A 12,046-nucleotide genomic window follows, 5' to 3' on the forward strand; every position below is an offset into this window, starting at 1 on the left:
TTATAGCAGTAGTTTTGGTTTCTTCTAAACCAATTGTATGAATAATTATAGAACTTAATTAATACACTGGTAATATTATTTTGGTTTATTTGCTATTCAATATTATTAATCATATCGATATGAATGCTTCAAGTAGTTCAATATGATAAGTTTTTATATAACTTTTATAAGATATTATATATTCAAAGATATAAAAATATAAATGATAAATATTGAATATGATGTAATATTGAATATGATGGAGTTCACCCACTTGTGGTACTAGCTGAAAACGCAAAGGTACGTATACACACAATTTAAAAAAGATTATTGATATTAAAGCATCTTAATTGGTAAAACTGATGGTGATTTGTTACAAATGTATAAATAAAATACCATAGACATAAAAATGATATAGCACAACATAGTTGAATGTTATGAAACTCATTGAATGGACATATTCGATTAGTAACTATTGCAATTGCAATTCCTCTCATTCCTCCCTTCAAACCATATAAGTCTCCCTTGTACCAATTGTTCAAGGACAAATTGAAATCAAATATATTAATTGATGAATATCCAACCGCTAAAAGGTAGAATTGCGAAAAAAAACCAATTAACTTGACAGGAAACCCATGGCATAGCACGATTAGATCTCAGTTATGATTTATTAATTAACTAATCGAATAAATATTAACACTTTCATAAATATTTGATTTTTAAATGAATAAGCTTGAACAACTTAGTGTTTGATCTCTTTATGTCATGAATAAGATCATTCAAAGATTATGAAAAAAATCATTAAAATTTGATACAATATGTGCATTAAACACTTGATTATAAATTTATCTAATGTCATTATGTGGTTGTCCTATTATTTTTTATATTAGATTATTTTTGTTTATAAACACAACCCAAGTGTTCATGTTTGTTAAAAATGCTTGTTTATTTACAAAGTCAATAATATTACAATCTCATTTTTAAGACAAAAAAATTGCTCGTTAATAAGATCAACAATACTTGTTCAGATAACCAACAATTGGCTCGTGTAACATCCACAAATTAAAAGAAAAGTATTAGAATGGTCTAACACGTGCTCAACTAAACCGATGCTAACAATTCCATGTTTAAAAGGGATGAAAAAGAGAGGGCGTGGGGGAAGATGGACCCATGCGAGCGAGACAAAATGGGGAAGAAGAAACGGGGTGAGCAAAAGAAAGGATGGGGATCAAGCAAGCGGACACTAATGATCGAACAGACTCAAGCATTGAAGGTGTTCATGGTAGGAATGAGAGTCATGGTCAAGGCAGGTTGACAAAAAGGCTAGGTTTGCTTGCAATATGGAGAGGTAGGAAGGGGGGTCATTCAAACCAAGGCAAGCGAATTAGGTAAAATAAGATTAGGGACATTAGTTTGTGCAGATATTGTATGCGTGATTTTATATATAACAAAAATTTATAAGTTTTATGTGAAAAATTAATTTAATATTAATTGGTTAATATTATTTTTATTAAAATTAGAATAAATTGACCAATTTAAAAAAATACAATGAAAATCGAATAAACTTATCAAGTTTTATGTATGTGGGTTATTAATAAATATTTCGTTAACAATAAAGTTGTGGTATAATTGAAATGTAAAATAGCTAAGTATAACAAATAAAAATGTTAGGATTTAAGTATTTAAATTTTAATGAAAGTAGTTCAGCTAGAAACCAAGCTCATCTCAAACTCAAACAACCATAATTTTAAGAAAACAACCCTTAAACTATCACAAATATTCTATATATGCTCGAGCTCTATTTTGCAAATGAGCTCAAGCTCAAGCAAGCTCTCGCACAGCTTGGTTTGATTCATTTATAGCCCTACCAAAAGTTATCACTTCTAGAATATTATGAACTTGACACTTTTTGTTCAGTTTTAACATGAAACTATTTCCACTCGACAATATAATCTCACGTGAGAGCCTTAAAAACCATACATCAATTTCCTTTGAACTCATAATTTCGAGCCTACATAAAATCAACTACTCCTGATTATTGCCTAGCATGGATAAAAGCTTTTAAAACCCAAAGAGCCGCCAAGTCACAGATTGCATGAAAGACTCCATCAAAATCTAATCTACCCTCCGTCCATACAAAAATAATAAAATTGCAAAACAAGAAACAAAAAAATACTACAAAAGAAGATTTAATAAAAAAAGACACGGCAGTTTAGTGAGATTATCCAGCCTATGTTCACAACCACTAAAGAACAAACAAAAAGTCATTATTACTTTCTATTAATCGCCATACTGGAACTTAATGCAATGTACATTCAAGGATTATACCCAAACTTAATCAGAAGTCAACACCTTCACATAAATCCATACATAATGTTTATCTAATATTGAACATATATATATACATCCCTTAGAAAAATTCCTTGTTAGCATCTGAACAAATATGACGTTGAGGATGAAACCAAACAAATATGAAAAAGTAGAATTGCAAAAGCGTGGGAATAAATGACGTTTAAATTATTTATCACAGGTCATTGGAGATTTCTAATTGGTGCTTCAGCAACAAACAGGTTTTATTATTAACAATATAAAAAATACATTTCAATTAAGACGAGCATCGTGGCTAACTTAAAAAAGATATTTGCAACTTTTTAAAGCTATCTTCAGTCAATAAGGAAGTGTCCTGAAGTCAAATGTATAATCTATCTTCAGTTCAAAGTACTGCAATTTAAATTGAATATAAACAATTCTCATCCACAATGAAGCAATCTAGAAGTTTGGTCATATATTTATCTCATATATTTTAAAATTCTGCACCAAACTAATCCCTTCCACTTTCATATAAACAACACCTTCCATTACCTGGAAAATGAACCAAACTTGTCATTCACAGGTACCATTATTAATCCATTGTAATTCAACAATAAATTCGTTGCATTAGAGTTAAAAGGATAAGAAAATATGATTGACTTAAAAAAGGGATCAATAATTATTTTATCATAAATGCATGATAATGGCAAACATCTAAAGGCACACAAATGCATTAATGTTTCATATTTCTGTTTTAACAATCCATAAATATAGATAACTAACAGAAACTCACTCTACATAGAAAAAGAAGTAACAAAACTGCCTTCTAATTTCCCCAAGCTAGAATTGAACATGCGAACACTTCTCAGCAGTGCATGCATTTTAACAAAGCGTAGACTGTAAGGGAATAATATGCATGTTTGAGTTGGCGATGATTAGAAAATCATGAAAAATATTTCCAGACTACAACGAAAGCAGAAACAATAACCCATCTGAGAAAAGGCAGTAGAGCAAAGACAGAAGAAAGCACTTGCAGGGGAATACGATGAAGTATGGTTTGTTTGACAAACTATAAAACGTACAATAAAAAAAAAACACAATTTAATGTGATGAGTGGAGAAGAGTTACCAATTCATTGGACATAAAGCACAGGCCTGTAGAAGAAAATTCAAGAAGAAATGGCTTTGCATTAGTAAATAATAGAAAGTACATAATAACTTCTCAAAACAAGTAGAACAATAAACATCAGTAATGCATTTTTCGCTAAAATAGAGAATTGAACCAAAAAATAAACAACTATCTATGACGTTACAGGTGAACAACTAATCGTGTGCTTTTATAAAAGGAAAAGTTTCAGTAGCAAATAATATTTTACCGGTTACTTGTATATCTGGGGAACTTAGCCTACTAAACAGGTGGCTTCGGCTTTCCACAAAACCAATGCTACCGTACATTGAAAATAGCACAATGTCACTCATGAAGCCATGAATCCTCCCATAACATCAACTCTCAATGAGAAAGTTTTAGTGATACGATCGAACAAAAATTCAGCAGAGATGATAAATTTCAATGGCCAGTCTAAATTGATTGGTTATACAGTTTTTTCTTATTAAAAATACTTCGGGCAAACATAAGAAAATTGAGTAAAAATCATGCAAGATGGTTTATTCATAAAATCATGCCATTATGGGCATTCATTGTCATGTGTAACACCTCTTACCATAGAAGTCTAATAATGTCCATAATCACGTACAATCTAATAGACCGACCCCGAACCCCCCAAATAAGTTTAAGACTTTATATTAGACGCAAGGCTAAAAGGGTAATTTAGTCATTCTTTTATTTATTATTGTGAGCATAAATAGAGCTTATATGTTTAGGGTTATGTTATGTATGATTGTTGTCTTAAATTTTAGATTTAAGATTTGGGATAGATCACCTTCCTCTCAAAATATAAGTGTTTATCCTTTATGTATTCGAGTTGTGTTGTTCGATGTTAATGAAATAAAATATTTCTTTTGTCTTAATCTCTGTGGAAGTTCATCTATTTTCTATCAAATCGATATCAGAGCCAACGATCGGATCGTGGCGTACCATCATGGCGCTCTGTGACCAAATATCGTGATACGGTCGCTACTTAGCCAATGATGCGATCATGATACACTTCAGATCGGCAAGACCGTCCGACTACGTGACTGAACTGATATAGTCCCGATTTGAGCCTAAGAAGCCAATGATAGGATCGCGGCATATAAGAGTTCTGCTTTCGTAATCTACAACAGTCCTGAGAGTAATGGTGGCCAAGAAAATAGATGCGCTGGAGGAAAAATTAGAAGAAGAGGTGAGTCTGATCAATTATGAATAGGAGAGGCGCTTCTAAGCCATGGAGGGGTGGTTCTTGTCCATAGAAAAGAGACTCTATTTCCTATAATAAATGATAAAAAAATCATAGAATTTCACGCAAAACCGTAGCTCCCAGCCACTTTGAGGACAATATGTCTTATTGGAAGGGGAGTAATATTAGACAGGAACCTACGATGTTTTTTGTCACAAGGAGCTCGCCAAATAATTTGAAATCATATTCTAGGCACAAGGCTAAAAGGGCAATTTAATCTTTTGTTACTTATTATTGTGGGGCATAAATATAGTTTAATATGTTATTGCTAAATGTTATTTGTGATTGTTATCTTGCATCTTAAGGTTAGAGTTTGTAGAGATTGAATACCTCTCGAATTATAGGTATTAAGGTTTGGGTTTGGGAGATATTGCCTACATCTCGAATTGTAGGTGTTTATCCTTCATGTATTCGGGATGTGTTGTTTTGTTTGGTGAAATAAAATATTTTGTAGCCCTAATCTTCGTGAAACTTCTTTTTTTTCCTATCACAATCCCCTCAAAAAGTTTAGGCGGACTAAGAATGTCATGATCCGACCATATAGCTTAGAATTAACCAAGTCAGGAACAGTGGTCGGACGATATTAACATTTAATTTACTTTCCACTAATTTTCAGAGTCTTCCAATATATATAAAAGAGCCAATAAAAAGTAATAAATCAACCACAGTGTCTTCGATTATAAAAGCATTCTATGAAGTAATAATGCAGTTCTTTATTTAATAACACCTTAATTTAGTGCATGCAAGAAAATAATTACTTAACTGAAGCCTGAATGCCTTTCTCTTTCCGCTTATTTTTTAATTAACACTCTTTGCACCTTTACATCAACAACCCTAATTAAAACTCATAAATTTCCTACAGTAATATTTAAAGAACGATAGTAATTTAACTATGTAATTATTTTATGATTAAAAGAAGTAAAATCTTTTCACTTCAAAATTATTTGTCTTCTTCCTATAAATGCAAAGTTTTATCAATCTTCTTTCACACGTCATAGTTGAATAAAATTCAATAACATTAATTTAAAGAAGTCTATCATTTATTCTAATAACAACATAATTATTGATATTTACCTTATAAGTTTCTCTATTTGATCTCCTTCCTCCCTTAGCTCGCACACTTCACCAACTTTTCTCCGTTCAAGCTGAAGTTTCTATACTTAGAGTCCAGATTCACACGCGTGTGCACACACACATTATTAATTTAATTAAAAATCTTAAACTTACTTTTAAATCCTTCGTCCGAGCACACACGCACGCACGCACAAGCTCTCTCTTCTCGCAGTACGTAAGCTTCTTCTTCTCTGAAAGGGAATGAGCTTCTCTTCCTTCGAGTGTGGCTTGACTCTAACACCAACACAACACCGCCTCCTCCCTTCCTTCACATGGCTAGGCATGGGGTCTCGACCGCAACCCTAACGGCAAACCAATTTCCTCCCTCACAGCTCCTGGTCGATCGAGCACAGTATGTGTCACATGGTAGGGAAAAGTCGCACAATCCTTCCTCCTTCGGCTTCTTCTTCTTCTTCTTCTTTTTTTTTTACTTTTGTTGTTGACATGGTTTCCCTCGCCCTTCTTCTTTCGTATTAGGGCACGACGGCTTCTCGTCAGCTTGGCATTGGTGTCGGATTTGAAACTCCTCAACGAAACCGCAAGCTAGGGATAGAAACAACCATGCCTTCCTTCTATTTCTTCCACTCTCCTCTCTTTCTTGTTCTCACCCGATCTTCGTAGGCTATAAACGAAAAGAGACCCCTTCGACTTCCAATAGTCGAACCACTTGATGGCTATATGTTGAACCGATTTTTTTTATTTTTTTATTTCATTTATTTCAATCTCCTCTCCTTATAAAAATTTTATCCTCGAAATTTGAAAATAATCATGAAAGAAATCATACCTCAAATGAAAAGTTGTTAATATCTTTCTTACATATCAAAAATTTCCCCAAAGCACTATCCTTTGATATGTGCTTCCAAAAAATATTAACAAATGGGACATCTCTATTACGAAACTTCTTTAAATCATAATCCAACATTCATTCAGGCTCCTCAATATGTCAAATCAGGATGAATATCAACTCAATCGGATATCAACCTACTAGACTCATTTGCAATATATTTTCTCAGTGAAAAAATGTGAAAAACATTATGTACTCCTTGCAAATGAACTGGTAAAGTCAATCTATTTGCCACGTTTTCAATCCTCTCAACAATCCCATATGAATCAATATGTCTGGGGCTCATTTTTCTTGTTGTTCTCAAATTTTTGCACACCCTTCAAAGACTAACTTTGATAAAGACAAATTCTTCAGCTTCAAACTCCACTGGTATGTGCTTAGCATCATAATATTTCATTTGTCTACTATTCACTACCTTCAATCTGCCTCTGATCAAACTAAACTTTTCAATGACATCAACTTCAATGATCTTTCGTTCACCTATTTCAACCCAACATAAATGTGTTTTACACTTTTTTACCATACAAAACTTCATATAGAATTATCTCAATACTAATCTGATAATTGTTATTGTAAGTGAATTCTACTAAAGGTATATTTGATTCCCATCATCCACCAAAATCAAGAACATATAACCTTAGTAGATCCTCCAAAATTTGAATAAGCATTTCTAACGGGCTATCAGAATGAGAGTGAAAGATTGTACTGAAAGTCAATCTGGTACCGAAGGTTTCCTGAATCTTCTTCCACAATCTAAAAGTAAATTCGTCATCTCTTTTGGAGACAATAGACTTTGTCACTCTATGCAATCTCACAATTTGATCCGCATATAATTTGACTAATTACTCAACAAGATATGTTCGTCTAATGGGGAAGAAATGGGCAGGCTTAATTTATCAACAATTACCTAAATAGCATCACAATCTTGACGCGATCCAAGCAACCCAATCACGAACTCCATAAAAATCTCCTCCCGTTTTCACTCTGGAATCGGTAAAGGCTATAACCAACCTCCAAAATGTTGATGTTATGCCTTCACTAGCTGACTTGTAGGACACTTAAACACAAATTCTATCATGCTTCTCTTCAATCACGGGCACCAAAGTGTTTCATTAAGATTCCAGTACATTTAATGACTCTCAGGGTGAATAGTATAGCTAGATAAATGTACCTCCTTAAGAATTTCCCGTCTCAAATTATCAACCTCTGAAACATAAACTCTGTCTTTATATTTCAATAAGTCATCTTGTCTAATACAGACCTTCTTCAAACTGTTTGCCTTAACCTACTCCAGAATTTTTTGAACACTGCTATCTCTGGCTAATGAATTTTGACCCATTTATTGCTTGCACAAAGTCTGTAAAATGAGAATAATTTTGAACAACCAATCATATGATCAGTTGCATCGGAATCAATTATTCAAGAATGAATAAATTTAGAGTTAACACATAACAATTCAACAACTAGAGAGTTACACTTCTGTATTAAAGAGCAAGATGGGGCCAGCGATAATTTTGGAGATTGAGACAACTTATCCAGGTGCTCTTATTGCTCCTTAATGAATACTATTGCATCTGAGTTGGTAGAAGACTCGTGAATTCATCAACAGCGGCTTGGTTGACATGACTTCCAAGTTTAGATTTTGATTTTAAATTTGCTGGTTTACCATGAAGCTTCCAACATGTCTCATTCTGTTGACCTCAATTTTGAGGCCTTTCTTTCTTTCCCTTTTCCCAGAGCCTAAAATCTAGCCTTAGGGTTTCCTTTTTACTCTCATAGAGGACTAGACCGGGACTAGACCGGAACCTACAATATTTATAAATTCGAGTCATTTCTTCACTCTTTGAAGTTTCATTTGAACGGGTTCAAATCTTCAACCTTCGATTAAGTCAATTGAAAAACCGACATATTGAAGCTCAAATTGAGCTCCTATAGAAATTTGAAAGACATAGGTGGACACCACGGCGTTCGACGTTTGACTTTCTGCCGAGAGCAATATGTTTGTCTATGGTTGTCGTTTAGGCGAAGACCGGTCATCAATTCGCTCGTTAAACGGATCCGACGGCTCCGATTGGACCAAAATAACTTTTTTTGGCACAACACACGCGAATTAAAATTAAATTGGTACGATGTTCGACGGACTTGTCCGGGTGACCCCGGATGACTAAACGGACGTTGATTTTAGCTAGAAAGGACATTCATTTTATTAGGGTGCCGCGCTTGCACAAAATTTGATATTTTCTTTTAATAAAAAAATAATAATAATCTTTTTTTAAATAAAAGGGTTTTAAAATCCTAAATCTAAGCTCCCTCATACACGTTCCTCCCCTCCTCTCGGAATCGTTCTTGCCGTAGTCGAACCCTTTCTCCCCTCTTCTCTTGACCGAATCTCGAAGTTTCCTTCCGGTTCCCTGGTCATCTCTTTTCGTCGGCCTTAACCGACTTCCGCCGTAGGTCGCTCTGTCGGTCACTTTCTTGTAACGGCTTTTCCCGCACAAGGATTTTGGTAGCCCTCTCGTTCTTGAGTTTGGGGTGTTTTTCTTGCCGTGAGCCCCCTGCCCTCTTGATGGCTATAAATACCCCCTTGTGGGTAAGATTTAAAAGGATGGTTGATTTATTCTTCGATTTGGATTTTCTATTACCTCTAAACTTCTACGTTTTCTGAAATTTCCTTGGCTTCGAGTATTACGAGTTTGTGGAAAGTTTTGGAGGCGAACATTGGAGGAACTAGTTTCTTTCTGAAATCCTGTCTCACGACCTTCTTCTTTCTTCAATCTTTAAAGTTCTTACTTCAGTAAACGTGTGGAGGTAAGAATTTCATAATTTCACTATCTTCTATTGTGTAATTGTGGAATATTCCTTATGATTGGAAGATTTTCTTCTTTCACACTATGGAATTCAATTTAAATCAGTTTGGGATTCTGAGTTAATTTCTAGATTGCTTAAAGGCGGTGGATATATGAGCTTGTATTTCTAGATAGTTTTTGAACTATCTTCTTTAATGCGGAACCCTTGAAATAGTTAGATTTCCACCATGCTTAAAGTTAGGGAGACATTGGTTTAGTTATGTGGATTATACTTCATTGGATGCCTTCTTAAGAATTTTCTGAAATTGCTTTGATTTTTTTTTTTTTTTGCTCAAGATTTTCTGTCCCGAAATTTGCTACTAATCACAAGAAGTTTTAATAGCAAGAATTTTCTTCCTTTGATCTTTTTTTGTTGCCCCCTTGTTCGAACATATGTTAGAGAATTTTTTTTTTGGTTTTGAATAACTGTTTGGGGCTTAGTTCCTGCTCTTCTTGTTGCCCCTTGTTCGAACATATGTTGGAGATTATTTATGGTTTTGAATAATTAGTTTTGGGGCTTAGTCCTTGCTCTTCTTGCTGCCCCTTGTTCGAACATATGTTGGAGATTATTTCTAGTTTTGAATAATTAGTTCAGGCGCTTAATTCCTGCTCTTCTTGATGCACTTTGTTCGGATACATGATTAGAAATCATTTTCTGGTTTTGAAAGTTGCTTTAGTATCTCGGTTTTGCTATTATTGCTCCTATTTGAATATACATTGGAGTTACTTGGTGTTTTGGATATCTACTTTCGTATCTCGAGTAATGGCCCAATTTTCGCCCCTTGCTGGGCTCGGTTCTGTTCTCTGATGGCTCAGTTTTGCCCCACCTTTGGTGGCTCGGTTTCGTTTTTTTTCCGGTTTAGTTTTGGCTCTTTTGATTGCTCGGTTTTTTTTTTAGGTTCGTGCTGGGCTCGATTTTGTTTAATGGTGCCTTGGGTTTTGCCCCTTGTTGGGCTCGATTTTGTTTAATGGTGGCTTGGGTTTTGCCCCCTTGCTGAGATCGGTTTTATTTGATGATGGTTTGGTTTTGGCCACCCGTTGGATTCGATTATACCCTTTGGCTCTCCTTCATTCATGAAAGATATCAAGTGGTAGCTTGTGTTTAGCCCCTTGTTGGGTTCGGTTTTCCTTGCTGCCTTAAAATTGAGTGGTATGCATGTAAATCTATTCTCATTCATTAGTAGCAATTTGACCTAGTGATCTTTGCCATCATGTTAAAGTTGGATTTCCGAGAAATGCATAGATTGAAATCCTGGAGGAATGTGCCCTTTTACTTTGCTTAAATGGGTTTTGAATTATACTTAGATTTCGTATCTTGTTTTAATCAATGGATTTAAAAAGAATTTGTTTTTGTCCAGAATTGTTCCTACTTCATTACAATGGTATAACTCTTTGGTTTAAACGTGGAATTAATCTTAGTCGTTGAAATCTGAAAATGATTACTCATAATGGTGAAATTAAAATTATATTATTTAGAGAATTATAGAAATTGTGTATAAAGTGAAATTTCGTGTTATTTGGATTCGATTTAAGCTTCAAAGAGTTTACGGATGAGCTTGTTGTCAATTATTGGATAAATATTTTTTAATTGCTCGATTTACTATTAATTTATCAGGATTAAATTCTATGGCATATCAAGGAGGGTTCCTTCATGTTCATTTAGTTGTTTCCCTCTGCTGTCTTACCCGAAAACACCCATTTAGACTTCCTGCTACGTTGGCTTGATGGTTTCTTCGCTGGTCTACCCGAAATCTGTTATATGAGGGATCCTCTAACTTTATTTGATCATTTCCCTGTTGCTCTACCCGAAACCTGTTATGTGAGGGCTCTATTGTGTTAGTTTGGTTGTTTCTTATGCTGTTGAATCCGGATTGGTTGGTGGGTGGATTCTTGTGTTGTGCTGAGGATTTGCTTCTATGTTGCCCTCTACTAGCCATCTTTCCTAGTTGTGAAAAAGATTTGGATGGTACATCCATTTGTTTGATATTTTAAGAAAATTGAAATGCCTGATCATTTGAGTTGGATTGACTACAATGTAATGTCCCTTTTGATATTTTGTTGGGAGAGCTACAGCTAGTTCTTTTAGCTATTGGAGAGATGCTATAGCAAGTTTTCTTTATTCACCTAATTTGGATTTGGAAATCGTGAAAGTTCATGTTGGGAATTTATACTTTCGATTTCATCATTTGAATAATGAACTCTCAATCAAAAGAGGCATATGAAACATTAAGGTGGTTTATAAGTTCGAGGTGCGGGGTAACAGGCAATGACGCAAAGAACTATTGATCAGCTTTTTTTATAGCTGAAATTATAAAAAATCAATATTTAATTAGTGAGATGCCCTTTCATTCCCTTAAGTCGTCGGTAGCTCTGACCCTTCTTTAAAAGGTTTGGGAGTTGATAGTTACAAAAGAACAGATACCACAGGTACTACACTTGTGAAAAGAACAGAAACTACGTATCTTTAACTGATAAGTCTAGATACTACACAATAAATGCCACGATCCCAATAGACACTACACAATAAGTATTACACATCACACCCTACACCACTGCTAT

The 12,046-nt window shown here is 34.4% G+C and overlaps 1 protein-coding gene across 1 annotated transcript in view; it reads right to left on the reverse strand.

Moving 5' to 3' along the window:
- The window catches only part of LOC110026073 (translin), a 45,620-nt gene that overhangs the window by 17,240 nt on the left and 16,334 nt on the right, over nucleotides 1-12,046 (reverse strand). Inside the window, exon 5 of the mRNA XM_020726855.1 lies at nucleotides 3,418-3,443. Within this exon, the coding sequence (XP_020582514.1) occupies nucleotides 3,418-3,443 (26 nt within the window). The remainder of the gene's footprint in view (nucleotides 1-3,417; nucleotides 3,444-12,046) is intronic.

The sequence above is a fragment of the Phalaenopsis equestris genome, unplaced genomic scaffold (genome assembly GCF_001263595.1).
Source record: "Phalaenopsis equestris unplaced genomic scaffold, ASM126359v1 Scaffold000349, whole genome shotgun sequence".
NCBI classification, from domain to species: Eukaryota; Viridiplantae; Streptophyta; class Magnoliopsida; order Asparagales; family Orchidaceae; genus Phalaenopsis; species Phalaenopsis equestris.